This window comes from Petaurus breviceps, unplaced genomic scaffold (genome assembly GCF_028583685.1).
Source record: "Petaurus breviceps papuanus isolate PSGF00001 unplaced genomic scaffold, PetGlider_PUasm1.0 90977, whole genome shotgun sequence".
NCBI classification, from domain to species: Eukaryota; Metazoa; Chordata; class Mammalia; order Diprotodontia; family Petauridae; genus Petaurus; species Petaurus breviceps.
The window spans coordinates 16456804-16478160 of record NW_027187391.1 but is presented as its reverse complement, the minus strand read 5'-3'; the positions used below and the strand labels follow the sequence as shown (position 1 = coordinate 16478160).

The window sequence follows — 21357 nt, the reverse complement described above, 5'->3', positions numbered from 1 at the left end:
AAACACTTAGGAAAAATATTCATCATGGACAAATGAACATGTTTTTAAACTTTGACCAAGCTGAAGTTTACCTTTTGTAAGTAAGGACCCGATTTATTAAACTTATAGATTGTAATGCTTGGTTATTACTTGGTTTATCCTATTGACATTTCACTATCCTAATCCTAGAACCAATGCTAATGAAGGCAATTGAATTTACTCAGTGGCTGTTTCATTTAGCTAAAATGTAGACACAATGCAGAAACTATCTTGTGTAAACACATTTAAGTAATCAAAATTTACATTCATTTGGACACAGGCAGATTTCTACAAATAATGATTTAATGTTTTGGGGGGAAATCTTATCACCATGCAAAAATCCTTGTAGGTATATAAAACAGCTTTCTCTGTTCCCTTCTTCAGCAATATTTGGCAGTGCATTAGATACTAATAGATTCTTGAAAAAAAATGCAAACCCTTTTTTTAACCAAACTACAAAAACTTGTTACCAGCAAAGTGAGTACAATACAACTTCAGGTGCAAGGAACTCAATGAAAGTCATTCTAAATGGTGAAATGTTTTTTTTTTGTTTGTTTTATTTTGTTTTCAGTCACTTAAGATCTTACTCTTCAGAAACTTTAAAAAAATTTTAAGTGCTTGAGAAGGAACTTCTAAAAATACAATCTATGTACCCATGCCTTATTAAATATAATATATAATCCACTTATTTTTAAAATTTTTAAATCAATAAAATAAAAATATTTTTAATATTATTATTATTATTGAAAATGACAAAAATCTACTTTCTTTCCCTCTCACTTCTTTCCTTTACCCCACTGAGAAAGAAGGAAAGCAAATGCTCTTTTAAAATATTTACAGTCAAGGAAAACAAATTCCTGTATTGGCAACATCCATAAAAGATACATCTCCATCTGCGCTCTTATTCTATTATGTCTCTTTTAGGAGGCAAGTTGAATATTTCATAATGAGTCCTTTGGAATCATAGTATTTCATTGCACTGAATTCCTAAGTCAAAAATTCTTGTCATTGCAATATTATTATTGTATACATCATTCTTTTGGTTCTCGTCACACTGCTCTGCATTAGTTCATACAAGTTTTCCCAGATTTCTCATCCTTTCTTATGGCACAATTATTATTATTAGTATTACATCACATTTCTATGCCATCACTGTTCAGTCCTCAACTGATGTGTTCCCCCTCAGTTTCCAAACGTTTGCCACTGTAAAATGTTGCCATAAAGAAGATATCCCTGGGGCGGCTAGGTGGCCCAGCGAATAGAGCACCGACCCTGCAGTCAGAAGGACCTAAGTTCAAATCTAGCCTCAGACACTTAACACTTACTAGCCGTGTGACCTTGGGCAAGTCACTTAACCTCAATTGCCCTGCCTTCCCCCTCCAAAAAGCAAAAATAAATAAATAAATAGGATGTCCCCAAAGTCTTACTGAAGTTTTGGCTTTAATAATTTCACAAGTATAAATGTTATAAACTTTTAAAAATCTGAAAGCTTATTTACATTTTTCCAATTTATTTAGTTTTAGTTTTCAACATTCATTTCCACAAGGTGTTGAGTTACAAATTTTTCTCCCCACCTTTCCCCTACCCCCACCCCAAAATAGCAAGCCTACTGAATACCCCTTCTCTCAATCTGTTCTCTCTTATATCCTCCCCATCCCCCCCCAACTTTCTAGTAGGGTAAGATGGATTTCTATACCCCACTGCCTGTATATCTTATTTCCCAGTTGCATGTATAGCTTATTTACATTTTAAAGATATTGTTATGTTTATTATTAAAATTCAATGTGATCACAGTCATGCTAAATACCATTCTACTTGATTTTCAAAATTTGTAAAAAAAAATTTATCAGGTGTTGTTCAATAATTGAAAATATTGTATTTGTAATCCCAGTCTTAAGATCATCCAAAGAACTAGGTTTGTAACATTCACATGTCAGTTTTTTGTGACTCACAAAACAAAAAAATCTAATGGAAATAGACCAGTTGATTGAGGTGGCCAAGCAAAAGGGCCTCTTCTACTAATCCACTGGCCTAAGAAATTGTCATCCAAAAATTATCAGACACGCAATGCATAATTACAGGGTGCTCTGTCTTGTTAAAGTGAAAATGAAAAATTTATTATTCAAAATTCACAAAAAGTAATTAAGTATACAAGAAATTTAAGTAATTAAACTTTCAAATGCTGTTTTGGAAAATTTGTAGCTTTTATACTTCTGAAGTTACTGAAGCTTAAAATTTCACAAAGAATTTTGGGAAAGAGTGTATTATACATTCTTAAGAGTTTATTTTGATTCTATAACCCTCATAATCTAGTACCCTTCTTTCCTCCCCCCCCCCATCTTCCCTTTCCCTTCTGTTTCCATATTGAGAAAAATGTATTTCTGTACCTATGTTTGTGCATTCTTCCCTCTTTTGGCCAGTTCAAATGAGAATTTGAGTTCTCATTTGTAAAGTAAAATTTGATAAATAAAATTCAATAAATTCAAAAAATTGAAAAAATAAAATTCAAAAAATTAAAAAATTCAGTAAGGTAAAATTCAATACTACCTATCCCCTTTTACTCCTTTTTTGTATAGTCTACTTATATACCCTGATTATGTAATATAATTTTACCTGTCCCTGTACTACCTAGTGTATTATGTTTTCCTCTCCCTTTCTTTTTTTTCTAACATCATCAAACAGAACAAAACAATCTTAGACCTTCTGTCTAATTGTCTCCTTCAATGACTCCTGATGATGACAGCTTTCTGAGAGGATAAATGTATCATCTCCCCATATTAGAATATAAAAAAAAATCCTTGTTTAGCCCCTTATCACTTTTCATTCATGCTTACCTTTAATGTTTCTCTTGACTCCTTTTATTCTTTTATCGCTTTTATTTCATTTATAAGGGAAAAAATCATTTTAACTCTTCAAAAGAAAAAAAAAGCCCTTGTTTCATCTCTCCTAGGAATTCTATTTGAACTTGTAACCAATCTGTGTTTTTATTTGAGACTTGGTTAATAGGTATTTTTGGAGTCATTGTCTTCTTCTGGAATGATCTATTGAGCATCTCTGCTACTAGAAGTTTGTTTTTTTAATGATGGACATCTTTGCTCATTCTTCCAGACTACTTCCCAGTTCCAGGCTTTGTGTTAAAGTTGGACTTTGTGGATTTCTAGAGGAAAATGTCTGAACTGAGTTCATGTCCTCCAGGAGTCTGCCATTGCTTTCTTGGGGTATTGAGTGTTTGTTATTCTAGGGTCTCAGAGGCAGTTTAGCCTTGTGGGACTTAAAAGCTTTTAGTGCTTCCAAAGCACTCTGATCCAAGGTAAAGTCTCCTTAGTGTTCCCTTGTTCAGAGAACTATCAGTTCATTCTAGTTGAACTTGTACCCAACACTGTTTTTATCTGACACTTTGTTTATGTATATTTTGAAGTCATTCTCTTAACCTCCCAACCTGGATTGAAGTTTGAGCAAGACACCTATAGATATTCCTGGTTGGAGTCCCAGTAGACTCCTTCTACACGCAGCCTTTATTAGCAGCTAGAAAGCTCTGCTGTTCAGAGTGAGAGAACAGTAGGCCCCTACTTGGTCTGGGCTTCCTACTCTGATTATTTTGCTGCCAATTTCAGACTGGGCTGTATACTGTAACTGATACTCGACTTGGCTTTTGGGGTCAGAGCTACCCAGCTTCTTCTTGCTTCTGAACTTGATACTTTCTCAGGATACAGTCTATGGCCTCCAAACCTCCTCACCCTGGAATGCCACCCCTTAGTAAAGGTTTCCTTCTCAGTTGGCTCTAGGTCTCTGATCAAGACTCAGTCTAGTGCATTTTGTAGATCCATGTGTGTGCTTTTTGGGGGGGGGGGGGTCAGCTGTACTTTCTACTTCTCTGCCATCTTGAATATACCATGCATTTCTTTAGGAAACATACATTTTATCAAGCATCCCACTGTGTGCTTCGTGGTGAAAAAAAAAAGATACAAAGTTAGGTAAAACATGAGAACTGCTCTTAGAGTTCAAAAGGAGATAAGTCACACCTACACATAATTATAGCACACAATATTGCATGATTAGAGAGATGCTGGAAAAAAAAATGTTGATGTGAAGTTTGAGGGGGAAGAACATGGAATGTTAGCATTGAAAGCAACTGTGGAGATCTAGTCCAGCACCCTCATTTTAAAAATAAAAGAGTGAGGTCTGGATAGGTTCAGTGATTTGTCCTGGGTCACACAGCTATGTTGGGACAAAGCTTGGACTACATTTGGGTTTTCTCAGAACTACCCTATGCTTTTCTCTGCTTCAGAATACAATTTCACATTTCATTAGTGACTCAAATTTGTCACTATGTCACTGGAGACATTGGTCTTTCTTCTTTGATGTACTATAGTAATGAAATTGGGCCCTACTCATTTCTGTAAAGCAATTTGACCCCTCATGAAATGGCCTCAGACAGCTGTCTTCTTTATTATATTTAATTTTCATAGTTTTTCTGTCTCTTCTTTCCCTGTGACCTGTCAATCCATCTTTACATTTTAAAATGTGGCTTCTAATCCCCTGTAGACTTGGAAGCCAGCTCGTTTGCAAATTAAGAGTAAAAAGACTAAGCAAGAAATTGTGTCTTTTCTATAAATATATGTAAAGTAATGGACTTTACATAACCCTTATTTTGCCTAGAGAAAAACCTTCTTATGCTTCCTTCTTGATTCTCAACTGTGTTTCAGATAAATGAGATCTTTTAATCAACTGCTGGATACATCAAGCATTATTGTATTGCCACTGACTTTAGTTATCACTTCTGTGGTCTCAGACATTCTGTTTGTTTCTGACCCTAGAAAAGGAATTCAGAACCCACACCTGAGCAGGGAATTCCTTAAAAGCATTTCTGAAAAGTGACCATTCAGTTATGTAAAGGCCATCCTACCCCTTCCACTTCTCCCACCCCTTACCAAGTGATAGTGAAATCTCTCCCTCCCAAAGCATCGCATTGCATTCTGGGAAAGATCTAATAATTAGTTTCCCCTTATAAGTCAAAATCAGCTTTTCCTCAAACTCTACTCACCATTCCTATGGCATCATCATTCAAATGACTGGGGGAAAGTAAAATAATGAATGTTTTTATTTATACAATAAACTTTAAAACTTTTTACATGTTAAAAATATGTAATATTCCCTTTTTCTACAATTCCTTGTTTTACACCATTTAACATTATGCTCACAAGACTTTGGCACATATTCTTTAATTCTTCATATCACAGCTGGGCATGACGGTACATGCTGGCAGTCCCTATGCCTGGGGGAGGTCCAGTGTGGTGGCTCCCCTGATTTTGGGAGTTCTGAGCTGAAGAAAGGGTACCAGTGTCCACACTAAATTCAATATGCATATGGTGAGCACCTGGAAGCTTAGGAGGAGGGAAATAGTCCAGATTCGGAAAACACAGAAGCACTAAATTTCTGTGACAATTAGTGTTGGGCTTCTCAGTATTGGGATCAAACTGTGAGTAGCTGCCACACTTCTAACCTAGGTGAAATAGGGAGACCCATTCTTAAAAAAAACTTCATTGTGAAACCATACTTTTATCCATTGCAAATTAAATGTGTGTTTAGTTTTGATTTAGGCAAGTTACTAAGTCATAGGATCTCTACTAAAGTCTTTTAATCTTTTGTGATAGGTTACATGGTACAAAGTTGTATTGCAGTGGGTCATTGGAAGTACAGCTGGGTTTGAGGTCATTATAACAACTAATACTCCCTTCTACCCAGAGGCTGTTCATGGTGGTTTGGGGACATTCCAGGCACGACTGTCACCAGAATGACTTATATAGTCATTTTCATAGCAGTAGGCAGACCCATAGTGTAGTGAAGAGGGAGCCTGAGGGTGGGAAAAGAGGGAGGGAGCTGATTTCAGGCAAGCCAATGTCTGATGTGCATGACTGAATCAAAGTACACTTGATTTTTAGATGTCTGGAACATCTTTCCAATATCGTGTTATGCTTGCTTAGAAAAATGCTGGGACTTCATGCCTTAAAAACTATGTATGCTTCCCTTACTGTTTTAATGCTACTGTCTCTAATGTGGAGGTGCCACATTTTAATATCTGAGTAACTTAAAATTATACTCTATTATTGTTTTTCCATCCTTTCAGTTGTATCTGACTCTTTATGACCCCTCTGGGGGGTTTCTTGGCAAAGATATTGGAGTGGTTTGCCATTTCCTTCTCCAACTCATTTTACAGATAAGGAAACAGAGTTAAGTGATCTACCCAAGGTCATACAGTTAGTAAGTGTCTGAGGCCAGATTTGAACACAGGAAGATGTATCTTCCTTATTCCAAGTCAAGTTTTCTATCTACTGTATCATGTAGTTGCCCCTCAAAATAATCAAAAATATATAATTATATAAAATATATAATATGATAAAATATTATGTAATATAATAAGTCACACAGCTAATCAATGTCAGACCTAGAATACCAGGCCAGGTCTCTGGACCCCCCCCCCCCCAAACATAACAAAATATATAAATAATAGTATGTGATATATAACCTAATATAAAATAATATGATATAATATAAAATCATGATATAAGGTGGCCTCAAAATCTAAAATTTAATAGTTTAAAAACACTGCACCAACCCTTTTTGGTCACACTGTATTGGTATGTTCTTATGTTTTAGTAGACAGAAACATAGCTTTGACTGATCAACATTAGTTTTATAAAATATCTATAGTAGTGATGAGGTTGGAGTTGAATTACTTGAGACATCTCTAAAGAATAACACACACAAAAAAGTCAGACTCAGGTCAACTCCAATGGAAAGATTGGAGAGATTTGGAGAGATTGGTGAGATTTTTATAGTTCTGAGGTTTCATGCTCTGGCAAGCAGCTAAGTCCCTTAGAGGAATTTAGCAACTTCAGTAAGGCAAGACACACAATTTTATAGAAAATATTCTGCTGATTATATAATCAAAATTTACTTAGAATATAGGAACATGATTAATATTAAAAAGGCAGGAGGAGTTTGTGGAGGGATTAGGTAATGGAGGAGAGGTCCCAGCCTTAGTGTAACTGCACATGTGGTTACCCATAATGCATACAGTTGGGGATGTGTGTGTGTGTATAATGGTAATGATATTATAATAAGCCTCTCTATGTCATAAATTCATTCTAGGTCACTTCTTTACTATTACTACATGATGCTATTGTAGGGTGGGACCCTTCTATAATTAGGTGGTCAAGCATCCTGCTCTATATCCTGGCGTTTTCTGATATGCTAGTTATTGTGGTCTTGTCTGGTCAAGATGGATAGTTAGGTATTGTGGTCCTGTCTTGGGCTAAATGGATGATACGATTGTGATTGCACATCTGCTCTTGTGGGAAAGAGTCTGGGGGGGGGGGGCGCAGCACTAGGTTTCTATCACATGGGCACGCCTACTGCTTCTGTGGGAACCAAGAGTTCAGGGACGCACCTATTTTTCTACTGAACAGTGAGGTATCAATTAGGACATTGATGGGGGGACAAAATGGGGGGGGGTTGGTAGATACAGTGGAACTGTAGTGAAGTTTGGATGTTGGGGCTGGAAGCAGTTCTGTTAGGAATCTATCAGTAGTGTTCTGAATTATTATTCAGTTGACTTTTTCAATGTTTCATCACATGGAAAGGTGTTCCCTGTAGGGTATTTTTTGGCTTTTGTAACTCACAAGCTAAGACTTGGAGGGGCTGCAATCAGTGTTGGTAAGAGCAGGGAGGGCCTGGTGCTGGCTTGATCCCTCTGGATTCAGCTTGAGAGCACTTTTAAGTTTTTATTATGATCATTTACACCTCAGAAATTGACAAAGACTACATAGAAGGGCTTGGTGTATTGTCTTGTGGATTATCTAGGCTTAAGAAAGTGATAGATAAAATGTTAGTAATGCAGATTAAATTAAAAAATATATATTTTGCATATATTTTCCCCCAGGGAGCTAGCTGTTGGACATTTACCAGCACACCACTGGGTACTGGAAATACCCACACTGATGAAATCACATATCCTTGAAGCATTGAAGAATTCCTTATTTGTAAAATGAGCAGTTTGGAAGAGTATATCACCAAGGTCCCTTCTACCTCTAGTATCCTTTAACTGTATATAAGGCAACTAGATACACAGTGGATAGAGTAATAGGCATAGAGTTAAGACCTAAGTTCAAATTTGACCATAGATACTTCTTAGCTGTGAGACCTTGATCAAGTCACTTAACATGTTTGCCTCAGTTTCTGCAACTAACTATAAACTGTATATAACAACAGTACCTACCTCTCAGTCATTGCAAAAGTCATGTGAAATATTGTGTCTGGTACATAGTAGGTGCTGTATAAATGCTTATTCCCTTGCCCTTTATGAAATCATATAGGTTTACTTATAAAATATTTGTGATCCTCAAGGAATAATGATAATGATACTTCACATTAATATAACACATCAAGGTTTACAAAGTGCTTTACAAACATTATTTCATTTGATAATAGAAAGAATCTAATGCTATACTTTCTTTCCCATCTCCATTTCCACAGGAACAATGACAAGGTTTGATAATGTTGTTTTGCTTTGTTTTATTTTTTGCTTTTTTTTTTGGAGGGGGAGGGCAGGTCTATTGGGGTTAAGTGACTTGCCCAAGGTCACACAGCTAGTAAGTGTTAAGTGCCTGAGGCCAGATTTGAATTCAGGTCCTCCTGACTCCAGGGCCAGTGCTCTATTCACTGCACCACCTACCCACCCCAATAATGTTGTCGTTGCTGAGACATTTCAAGAATTTCCAACTCTTTGTGACCCCATTTGAGGTTTTCTTAAAAAGATTCTGGAGTGCTTTGCCCTTTCCTTTTTCAACTCATTTTATAGATGAGGAAATGGGGCAAACAGGGTTAAGTGACTTACCTAGATCGCTCAGCTAGTAAATGAGGCTGGATTGGAAGTCAGGAAGATGAGTCTTCCTGATTCCAAGCCCAGTGCTCCTATCCACTGTGCCACCTAGCTGCCCAAGGTTTGATAATATCCCACAGCAAAATTTCCCAATGGACAAATAGCACCTGCTGGTTTACTATAAAGACTTATCACAGAATTACATACATACACACACACACACACACACACTGCTGTTGTTGAAAGGAGCCTTTGCAATCACTGAGTCTAACTTCCTTATGTCACAAGAAACAAAGACCCCAAGAGGTAAATTGTTTTACACAAGCATACATATGGCAAACTGGAGGTAGTTGGTGCAGTGGATAGAATACCAAACTTGGAGTTAGAAGACTCATCTTCCTGGGTTCAAATCTGGCCTCAGACACTTATTAGCTGTGTGACCCTGAGAAAGTCATTTAACCCTGTTTGCCTCAGTTCCCTCATCTGTAAAATGAGCTAGAGAAGGAAATGCAAACTACTCCAGTATCTCTACCAAAGAGGCAAGAGAATGGTTGGTATTCTCTGTGCATACTTAGATGTGTCATGAGATCATGAGATTTAGTGTTGGAATGGACTTGAGAGATCATAATCTAAATCCACCATTTTACAAATAAGAAACTGAGGTCCATAGAGGGAAATCACTTATTTATAAGTCACACAGCCAATTAGTGTCAGACCTGGAATACCAGGCCAGGTCTCTGGACCTCAAATCTAGTGGTCATTCCCTTCCACTGTCCCGTGGCTCTGTGTGTCAGTCAATGAAAATATGTTTGCACTAGCAAGATAATGAAATCTAACCTGATCTCAGGTAAGAAAACAGGGATAACATTTGAAGGTAGTATATTATAAAGTCCACTGGACCTGTAAGCAGGAGGCCTGACTTTGTAGCTTGGCCCTGCATTTTCTAGCTACCTGTCCCTAGGTGTGACAATTCATGTCTCTGAGATGTGATTTCCCCCTCCTTTTCACATAACAATAAAAATGTTTGTACTTTCTAGGTCAAACAGAATAGTTAGGAAAATACTTTGTAAACTTTAAAAGACTATATAAACATCAGCTATCATTATCATCATTATCATTATTCATTCATTAGTGGAGGCTGGGTTTCCAGGAGTGGAATGATTTATGAAGCTATGAGAAACAAAAATCCCAGTTTCCTTTTCTTAAAGAGTCAACAGAGAGGAAGGAGTGTTTATTATGCATCTTTTAGGTATTAGGCACTGTGCTAAGTGCTGAACATGCAAAAAATGCAAAAGATAGTCCCCATCCTCAAAGAGTTCACATAGGGCAGACGACTTGCAAAAAAAAATATGAACAAGCAACTTATCAAGTAAGTCAGGGGAGCTGATGAGAAGGCAAGGGAGCTGGCAGGGATTCCAGTATCATTTCCCCCAACCCCCTGCTCCCAAGCCTCGAAGGCATTTCATATTACAAGTTTAGGGAATTGGCAGGGAGCCTCTGCTCACAGACATTTCACTTAGAATAGTGTGAGGCCAGAATAACTTTTTCTGTTCATTCATTAAAGTAACCATATTGTGATTGATTGTCTTTCAGTCATTTCAGTTGTGTCTTCATGACCCCATTTGGAGTTTTCTTGGACAAAGATACTGAGATGGTTTGCTATTTCCTTCACCAGCTTGTTTTACAGATGAGGAAACTGAGGCAAACACAGTCAAGTGACTTGCTCAGGGTCACACAGCCAGTAAGTATCTGAGGCTGGATTTTAACTCAAGGAAATGATTCCAACCCCAGTGCTCTGTTTCAATACCTACCTGCCCAACCATACATTAAGTACTACCTATTATGTACAGAGCACATAGAACTGGGAGACATTTCATGCCCTCATGGAGTTTACATTCTAGTAGAGGGAGGAAGAGAGGGAGCAATGTCTCTTACAGAAATACACTTTAAATGAACGGCATAAATGTACAGTATAATAGAACAAAAATGATCTATAAAGGCCTACTTAGACTAGATAATTTCCATTAGATAGAAAGGTAATTAAACAGTTAGTCAATAAGCATTTATTATGTATCTTTTAGGTATTAGGAACTGTGCTAAGTTCTGAGCATACAAAAAAAGGCAAAAAGATAGTCCCTATCCTCAAAGAATTCACATAGGAGAGACAACGAGCAAATAAACATGAACAAACAAGCCATATGCAGCATAAATAGTCAACAAATAATCAACAGAGAAGAGGCACTGGGATTAAGGGGGATTGGGAAACACTTTTTTCAGATGGTGGGATTTTAACTAGGACTTGAAGGAAGCCAGGGAAGTCCAAAGGTAAAGATGAGGAAAGAGGGCATTCCAGGCATGGGGGACAGCCAGAGAAAATATGGGAAATGGCGTGTCTTGTTTGAGGAAGAGCAAGGAGGTCAGGGTCTCTGGATCAAGGAATACATAGAGCAGGGAGGGAAGAGAGGAAAGAGTTAATCTGTACAAAGACTTAAAAAAAGGTAGAGTGAGGCTAGGTTATGAAGGGCTTTGGATGCCAGAGCATTTTGTATTTGATTTTATGACAAAGAGCCACTGGAGTTTATTTATTGTGTGTAGTGCGGTGGAGGTAGGCTTTAGGAAAATCACTTTGGTGGCTAAATGGAGAATGGATTGCACTAGGAAAAGACAGGCAAGTAGACCAACCAAAGCTATTTACAAGAACCAAAGAGAAAAGAGAATTTGGAAGAATGCCTGGTTCAAGTGGTATTTGAGCTAGACCTTGAACGATGCATAAGATTTCAATAGACACATATGGGAAAGGATAATGGTTGAGGGGTCTATTCCTATCTATTTCCTCTTTTTTTCTTCCCTCACTTTTGTTTTCTATCTCTTTTCCCCCTCTTCTTCCTAATTACTTCTTCCAATTTCTCTTACTCCTCCCTCTCCCTGTCTAGGCTCCCCTGGCCCACCTCCATCTTTCTTCCAGCTAAGTGTTGATAGGTCCTGACAGCCTGGCTGAGACCCTTGATGTCTTGATCTCAGGGCATGGGAGCAGAATAAATGACCCGACAATGACCCCAGCTGAGTCCATCTGCTTCCTTTGAATGATTCCTGGCCCCACAGCTAGCCCTCCTGCCAAGTTGGAGGACTTCAGTAAAAACTATAAAACAGCATGTGTGTATAATTGCATTATTTTATCTTACTCAACATGCAGTAATTTCGAAATGTGTCACAAGTTAGAATAAGATCCATTTTTATCTTTTCTAGCATAGTTGACATCACTTTATCTAATATTTAAAAATATTCAGATTCTATGATCCCATTTGTCCAAATAGAGAACAAAATGTCTCCTCATTTCTCCTACGTTCTTTCTTCTCATTCAGCACTACAGGGAATCTTTATTTTCATTACTGTGGGCAATACCACCAGCAGCATTTGATAGTTAAGTGGCACAGTAGTTAGAGTGCCAGTCAGGAAGACCTATGTTTGAATTCTGCCTCAGATACTTACTAGTTATATGGCCCTAGACACCTCTATGAGACTCAGTTTCCTCATATGTAAAATGGGGATAATAATGGTACCCTCCTCCTGCGATTGCTATGAGGATGAAATGAGATAACTTAGGTAACACAGCTGACAAATTTTAAGGTACTACATAAACACTTCAGATTCAACACAGGTCACAAGTGCCTATACAACTTTGTAAACATTCTGTGGGTGTTTCTGGTATTTGGAACCTCTCTGAACTTAGCCAATCTGAAAACTGGGAATATAGATGTACTCTTTGCCACTCTAATTGAAGCCTTTCTCATTTGGCTATGCTAGACCTTTTACTCTCTACACCAGCCTGGGGTCCCTTCTACATCACAATGAGACATCAATATAAGATATAAGTTGTTTAGATGTGTCCACCTCTTCATGACTTCATTTGGAGCTTTCTTGGCAAAGATACTGGAGTGTTTTGCCATTTCATTCTCCAGCTCATTTAACAGATGAGGAAACTGAGGCAGAGTGACTTTCCCAGTGACTTTCTTAAGTGACTTGCCCAGGATCACATAGCTAGTAATTATCTGAGGCTTCATTTGAACTCAGGTCTTCCTGGCTCCAGCCTGGCACTCTGTCCACTGTAACCCCTAGTTGCCCTCTGCAATTTGTGGTCTTGGAGAATTGCTTGGGACCATTGAGATATTCAGTGACTTGCACATAGTCACAGAGCTGGTAAGGCTTGAATCCCTATTCTTATTTCTACTTCTGATGATCATATTTCTAACAACAAAACTTGATACTAGATTGTTTATTTTTACTGATAATAGTAGTTGTCTTAGCTCATATTTATTTAGAAGGCATTTAATTAGCAAACCATATTTATAGGATCATAGATTTACAGGGTCAAGGAGACCGTCATATTCAACCCCTTCATTTTACAGAGTAGGGGAACTGAGGCCCAGAAGGGTTAAGTGACTTTCTTCAGATGACAGAGCTAACAAGGTTTTGAGGTTAGTATTTGAACCCAAGTATTCTCCCCTTCAGGTCCAGTGCTCTATTTACTAACTCTAACATATTGCCTCTCAAACCATGCAACCCCATGAAGTGGATAGAATAATTATCTATCTCCATTTAAAAGAAGAAAGCTACAGGTCAAAGGTTAAATAAAACTGGTCAAAGTTTTACAACTGGTCAGTGTCAGAGGGGAGACAAGCCCATGTAACCTGAATTCCACATCAAGCATCTTCTTTCACCAGACTGCTCCTTCTAAATAGAAGTGTTACAGGGAAAGAAAAGCTTTCTTTCTCAAAGTTAAGTTTTATAGATTAAATTTTATATATCTTCTAGGGCATTTAAAGATCATGCACTCATTTCCTGTGTGTGTGTGTGTGCGTGTGTGTGTAAAACATCTATGCAGCAGATTATATGTATATGACAAAGCATGGAGATAATGGAGAAAGAGATCTGGCCTTAGTTTCAGGAAAACATAGGTTCCAATCTCACCTCTGAATCATCAAACAGTAATCAGTTATTATGTACCTACTATGTGCAGTAATTGACACTGGTGATGCAAAAAGGAAATAAAAAAGAGGGAGCCACAATTCCTACACTTGAGGAGCAAACACACACAAACCCTTGGACCCTGTTCAAGTCCTTGAGGTTTTTATTTTATTTTTAATTTATGAAATAAAGCAAACATTTCCATAATATGGTAGAATAAAATAAAAAAATGATTGCACGTGAAATTCTCATTGCCCTAAGCCAATTCTCCAAGAGAGGCAGGCATTTACAGACAGGTTCAATTCTATATGGGGAACATTCTATATGTGGAGAAGGTGCTTCCTACATCCATGAAATCAAAGGTCCAGGTAAAAAGATATGCTACAAAAGCAGATAAGTGATATGCAGTGAATTCAGACCTCCCATAATTGACATAAGTAGTCATTTTTTTTTTACAAAGAAAAACTTGTTGGGGGATTTACAGAATTTAACAAGCTATGCTTTTGCCAAAAGAACATTGTGTGTCTTTGGACAAGTTGCTTCCCCTCTCTGAATTTTAGTTTCTTCGTCTGTTAATAAAATGATTGCAATAAAGATCCATTTAGTACCAACATCCTATAACTTTATGACTAATTCTTTTGGCCATTTTTACCACATGGACAAAAGATGAGATAAAGAATATAAAATTTCAGAAAAAATTCCCTGGAAATATATATTTTAAAAGACACCTCAAATTGTATTTTTTTAAAGATCCAAATATTATTCTTGATTGTGGTGGTATGTCTTAATGAGATGAGATATTGTTAAGTTCTTCCACACTAATTAGAACATAAGGCTATATCCACATAAATAGGGTACAAATTTTAACTTCCAGTATGTGTGATCAATATGAATCTGGTGGGTAATTGAATTCTTCTTTACAAACTCTATATCCTTGATGGTAGGATTGCTTATGGGTCTTAATTAGGGGGGTAAATAATTTTGGTTGCCCATTTTGTTTCACTTTTATAAACCTTCTCCCATAGCCACAATATTGTAGTTTTATTCCCCAGAAAAGGAGCATCACTTTTCTGTGTAAAAGTGGTAACACCCAAGGTAACATATTAGAGAACATAAATGAAATCATAGCATCATTTAATGAAATAATCCATGTACTTTCACATCTTCCATCTGCCTTGGAAGCTACTATAAATATGGAACAAGTGATGCATTTGGGGAAATTTAGAAAGACATTTTATTTGTATCACTAGACTAGAGTATATCTCTGGTAATCTGCTTAAAGGAATATGTGTGTGTGTGCATGTGCGTGTGCATGTGTGTGTGTGTGTGTGTGTGTGTGTGTGTGTTAAATTGTAAGCTCCTTGAGGGCAGGATCTGTCTTTTGTCTCTTTTTATATCCCCAGTGCTTAGTATAATGTCTAACCCTTGGGAGGTCCTTAATAAATGTTGATTGATTTGCGTGTGTGCATGAATGTCCACATTTGTACTAGTGCTGGGTGTTTTGACTGAATGACATATTTTAAATTTGACAAACTGTTGGGTAGAAAGACTTTTTTTAAAGTCTTAAATACTAAAACATCCATTTATAGTGAACATTTACTGGAGTCTCATAGCCAGAATATATTTGTATATAATGAAAGTTTGTCTCAAAACTTCACAAATTAATTGAGGGATGCCTACTAGTGAAAACAGCACAGGACTGGGAATCAGAAGATCTGAGATCCAGCCCTAGGTCCACCACTTACTAGCTTCATGACCTTAGGTAAGTCATTTAGCTTTCCTGAGCCTCAGTTTCCCAACTTAGACACGAAGCAGCTGAAGTGTTATGCAAATGTCGGCCTTTATTGTTAGAATTAACATATTATCAGGTTAGATAATCTCTAATATCACTTCTAATTCTAATATTCTAGGATTCTGTGAACTTGATTTTTATTACAGGAAAGCATTTTTTCCTATATGCTTAAAAGCAACTGTATATTCATCTTGAGGTGATTATCTTTGAAAACACAGTTAAATGTCAAGAATCTTATGGTTGTGCTTATTTCAGTTAAGAGTTAAATGATTTACAGATGTATACTAAGGAATTATTTATGACATTATTCCTTTCTTCATTTCAGGCCAGAATACAGAACTATGATAGCAACTGGTGGTGTAATAACAGGCCTGGCAGCCTTAAAGAGGCAAGACTCTGCCAGATCGCAGCATCATGTCAATCTTAGCCCGTCACCTGCTGATCAAGAGAAGAAGCCAGTTAGACGCCGACCTAGGGCTGACGTCGTGGTTGTTCGGGGCAAAATCCGACTATACTCTCCATCTGGATTTTTCCTCATTTTAGGAGTGTTGATTTCAATTATAGGAATTGCAATGGCAGTCCTCGGATATTGGCCCCAAAAAGAACATTTTATAGATGCTGAAACCAGGCTGTCAACCAACCAAACCCAGGTGATCAGAAACCAAGGTGGTATCATGGTTCGCTTCTTTGAACAGCATTTACACTCTGATAAGATGAAAATGCTTGGCCCCTTTACGATGGGCATAGGGATTTTTATTTTTATATGTGCAAATGCCATTCTACATGAAAACCGTGACAAGGAAACCAAAATAATTCATATGCGAGACATCTACTCCACCGTTATAGATGTCCACACCCTAAGAATCAAGGAGCAAAAGCTGATGAATGGTGTCTACACTGGCTTAATGGGGGAGAGTGAAGCAAAGCAAAATGGGAACTCCTGTGCCTCAAGATTAGCAGCAAATACACTTGCCCCTTTCTCAGGTTTTAGGAGCAGTTTTCGAATGGACAGCTCTGCTGAAGAGGATGAATTTAGGCTCAGTGAGAGCAAGAGTGGTAGTCACCTCATGCCCCCTTTGTTATCTGACAGTTCTGTCTCTGTCTTTGGCCTCTATCCACCCCATAACAAGGCAGCGGATGATAAGAACAGTAGCACTAAAAAATGTGAGACCAAGTCCATTGTGTCTTCATCTATCAGCGCTTTTACATTGCCCGTGATCAAACTTAATAATTGCGTTATTGATGAGCCTAGTATAGACAACATCACCGAGGACTCTGAGAGTGTCAAGCGCAGGTCTCGGAATTTATCCATGGATTCACTGGCTGTTCCTTTAACCAATATCAATGAATCCTACCAGCGAGCCAGTTTAGGGCTGCCACGGAATGATTCCTCTGGGGAATCTCTCTCAAACCAGTACAAATCTTCTGTGGCTCTTGGACCTAGAACTGGACAGCTTTTGTCACCAGGGGCTGCTAGGAAACAATTTGGATCCAACACATCCCTGCATCTGTTGTCTTCACACTCAAAATCCTTAGACTTGGACCGGGGTCCCTCCACCTTGACTGTCCAGGCTGAACAACGAAAACACCCAAGCTGGCCCCGGTTGGATCGGAGTAACAGCAAGGGGTACATGAAACTGGAGAACAAGGAGGACCCAATGGATAGGTTGCTTGTACCCCAAGCCTCAATCAAAAAAGACTTTACAAATAAGGAAAAGCTTCTTATGATCTCAAGATCTCATAATAATTTGAGTTTTGAACATGATGAATTTTTGAGTAACAACCTAAAGAGAGGAACTTCAGAAACAAGATTTTAAATGTTAAAAGACACACACACACACACACACACACACATTCTCTCTCTCTCTCTCTCTCTCTCTCTCTCTCTCTCTCTCTGTCTGTCTTTCTGTCTCTCACACACACACACAGAAACTATCTTTTACAAAGCAACTTATTTTAAAACAATTTTCACAGGTGTTTGTTAAAGCAATGGGTACAAGCCTCTTTAACCAAATGGCTGTGGCATAATAGAGTTGGCTACTTATTTCTATGGTGGAGACAGTTTCATGACTGACATACAACTGCAAAATTATACTTTATCATCACACACAGTATTGTTTTATGTTCCTATATAAGCATGCTCTCTTTGGTTACAATGAGTCAGAGGCCTGCATCCAAATAAAAGTGCATCTGCTTCAGGTTTCATTTCTTCCCTTGATTGCTACATTCCCAGAATGATGCTTCCAGTCTAGAAAGAGAGGTCATTAAAGTCTGGACTAGGAATGCCAAATCTAGGCCAAAGACTAAATATATTTTCAAATGTACATGCTGACCATGTGACCTAGGGTTTTGTTTTCAGAAAACACATGGGGTTGGGTGAACTTAGGGGAAAAACAAAGCAGATTAAATATATTTTTTTTTGTTTCTGTGTAAATTCATTGTAATTGGTTGAGTCAGATACCAGTATTGTGAACTCTTCTCTAGGTTATATGTGGTAATCTTTCAACACCCGTTATATTTTAAGGTTGTAATTCCAGCTGTAGTGCTACAGCTCTGAAATTTTCATAGCTTTATGGAGAAAAATCAAAACTTTATCAGAGGACAGAAACTTTAGAAAAGGAAACTATCTAAATTAATTAGAATATGAAAGACCCAAAGTTTTTCAGTCAATTAGATAAGCTTTATTAGGTACCTACTATGAGTAATATGCTAGAAATACAAAGAAAGAATTAAAAATAAAAAGACTGCCCTCAAGGAACTTATATTCTGTTGGATGCAATTCCATCCCCAAATATCCAAACCCAAAGAGTTTAATTAATTTCCTGTTAATTGGAAGAAATGAGTGCTAAACAATATTAACTAGTATCTGTTTCGTTCCTTCCTCATCTTGGATTTTTAGCCTTCCATATCCCTAACCTCTCCCTTTCTCTATGCTCAAACAAACAACAATAACTACAATGACGAAGACAAAAACAGCGTCAATAAGCTGAGGTCTTAATAGTTTTACAAATCCCTACAGGTGGGACAGTAATCAGCTAACCTCACCAGGCCTTTTTATTTTGGCCTGTCTCTACTTCGACGATTCAAGGACATTTAGTTCTCACTAAATTGCCTTGGAAAATACCTTTTTGCAAGGAAGGATTATGAAAACCTCCAAAGACATTTTTTTTTGCAGTGCCAGTTTTTCATGGTTGCAGTTTTAAGTTTTGTGCACATAAATATTAAAATGTATGTGTTTATCCAAAACTTTTCCTGTTTTCCAGTATATTCTTGCTAAACTGATGTACTCAGGAATTCTTTTTAATAGCTTTCCCCCCAAATAACCAAACATTTCCAAGCATCAGTGTCTTGCAGTTGTGTTTAGAAAGCAGAAGACAGAAATATTTGTGTTTCTAGCTCCAGCTAATCCATATTGTAATCTTTGCATCCAGGGCATGATTTGCTCTGTGAATTGAGGCCTAGTACTTACTACTTGTTAGAACTTTGAGCCTATATATTGTAACAGAGTGGGCTAAATATTTTGGTATGAAGCTTTTAATAAACTTCTGGTTTGTGTTCTTAATACATTTGCTATTTTCTTTTTGAAATAAAATAGAATGTACAACTCTGTTTATAGCTAAGTATTTTTTTAATCCTATATGTAACACATGGGTCACAGATCAGAGGTATATGTACATGTAGCTGAGGCCACCCAAGTCCAGAATCTAATGGAATATAAGCTCCCTAAGGGCCCCATAGATTTATGGAGAAAAATAAAAACTTAATCAGATGACAGGAACTTTAGAAAAGGAAATGATCTGAATTAACTAGAATATGAAAGACCCAAAGTTTTTCATTCAATTAGATAAGCTTTATTAGGTACCTACTATGAGTAATATGCTAGAAATACAAAGAAAGAAATTTCATCTTTATGGTCTCTTGACCCAGCACAATGCCTAGCATAGGGTAGATACTTAATAATTGCTTGTTATTGATGTGAAATGTTTTCATTCCATTTATTAGACACCAGATACCTCCTTTGTGCCAGACAATGAGGACTTAAAGACAAGTGAAAAAAATGTCATTGCCAAGAAAGAGCTTACTCCCTAACTAGATGGAAACAACGAATAAGTAAATGCAAACTAACTTTGAAGTATAACTCTAGGACAAAGTATCTCTAATCTCTGGACTTACATAGATCAGGTCCTGTCTTGGGACTGACTCAAGAAAGACTTGTGTTTTTATTTTGTTTTTTTTTTACTTATTTTAAAATCACTCAACATTTGCACTGTGAAAATCTCCAAATGTAGTTCATGTACAGCTCATGTATAGACGTCCACAGTTATAGATGACAGTTTCCTCGCTCCCATACAAGCACTCAGGATAATAAATGCATATTGTATAAAGGGAAATCTTTATTCCTAGAAAATGTAAGAGACATAAAGGGCTTACAGGAGGCTTTAAAGAGATACACAAAAACTTATAAAGCATCTACAGTAATCCATAAGGAATTGCCACAATTCTTTTCTCTTTCTGGTGGTATTTGCTCTATTATAAGGAGTCTGGGAACAAAACCAGGTTAGCTGAACTATCTATTCTGTATATTTATAGCCATTCTCATACTAGGTCCTCCTGAATGATTAGTAAGAGCTGAGTTCAAATCCCATGCCTAATCCTTAAATTTTGCAACTGACCTTACAAATGTCATTTAACATCCCTGAGGCTTAGTTTATTCATCTTTTAACTGAGGGCAGGAACTTTGCTTTTAAGATCAATTTTTACATTCAATCTAAGATCCTAGGATATCTACTCTAAAAAAAAAGATAGGGAAAGGTTTACAAAACATTTTTCTCACAACAACCTGTGAAGGTAGTACAAATAGCATCCCCGTTTTAGATAGGAAACTGAAACTTGGTGAGACTTACATAGAAAAGACAATTTGAGCAATTTTCAGTATTTGGAATACAGTCAATTTACATATCAGATGTTGAGATTTTCAGAGCATCAATGTGGTATATTTATTGCTATTGTTTTTTAGTGATTTCAGCTGTCTGCCTCTTCGACCCCAGTTGGTATTTTCTTGATAAAGATACTGGAGTAGTTTGCCATTCCCTTCTCCAGCTCATTTTACAAATGAGGAAACTGAGGCAAAGAAGGTGAAGTGACTTTTCCAGGGTCACACAGCTAGTAAATGTCCTGAAGCCAAATTTGAACTCAGGCTTTCCTGACACCAGGCCTGACCCTGTATCTACTGAGCCACTTAGCTGTTTATAAGTTGATCTATAGCAAGCCAAAAAGAATATACAATCTCTAAATAGATATATCCTCTTAATTCTTCATTCTTAATTCTTTATTATTACTTTTAGCTTCTAAATTATTATTTCTATACTTAATAATAATGATGATAATTAGCATTTATATAGCTCTTTAAGGTCTACAAAGTGCCTTATGAATATTATCTCATTTTATCCTGGAAAGCAGGTGCTAAATTTCTCCCAAATTGCAGATAAGGAAGTAAAGATAGACAGTGACTTGCTCAGGGCCACCAGGTTAATAAATAGGTTTGAATTCAGGTCTCAGCCAAATCTCTAAGGCTAAGTCAACAATGCAGATCTCTCCATGAAGAGATCACCGAGCTGATGAAATCAAGCAATTAAACACATACTATTTGCCTGGCTCTGAGGATATAAAGACCGCTGGAATCAAGAAGGGCATTACTTTT

The 21357-nt window shown here is 37.2% G+C and overlaps 1 protein-coding gene across 5 annotated transcripts in view; it reads left to right on the top strand.

Annotated features, from left to right (window-relative positions):
* TMEM200A (transmembrane protein 200A) overlaps window positions 1-19274 on the top strand; it is a 144788-nt gene extending 125514 nt beyond the window's left edge. For 3 of the 5 annotated variants that reach the window (XM_069077423.1, XM_069077419.1, XM_069077420.1), the window contains one exon: window positions 15982-19274. In XM_069077423.1, coding sequence (XP_068933524.1) covers window positions 15998-17473 — 1476 coding nt within the window. In that variant the 5' untranslated portion in view covers window positions 15982-15997 and the 3' untranslated portion in view covers window positions 17474-19274. Of the gene's footprint in view, window positions 1-10492; window positions 10641-15981 lie in introns of all 5 variants that reach the window. The other 2 variants (XM_069077422.1, XM_069077421.1) reach the window with 1 other exon arrangement.
* The last annotated feature ends 2083 nt before the right edge of the window (window positions 19275-21357 follow it).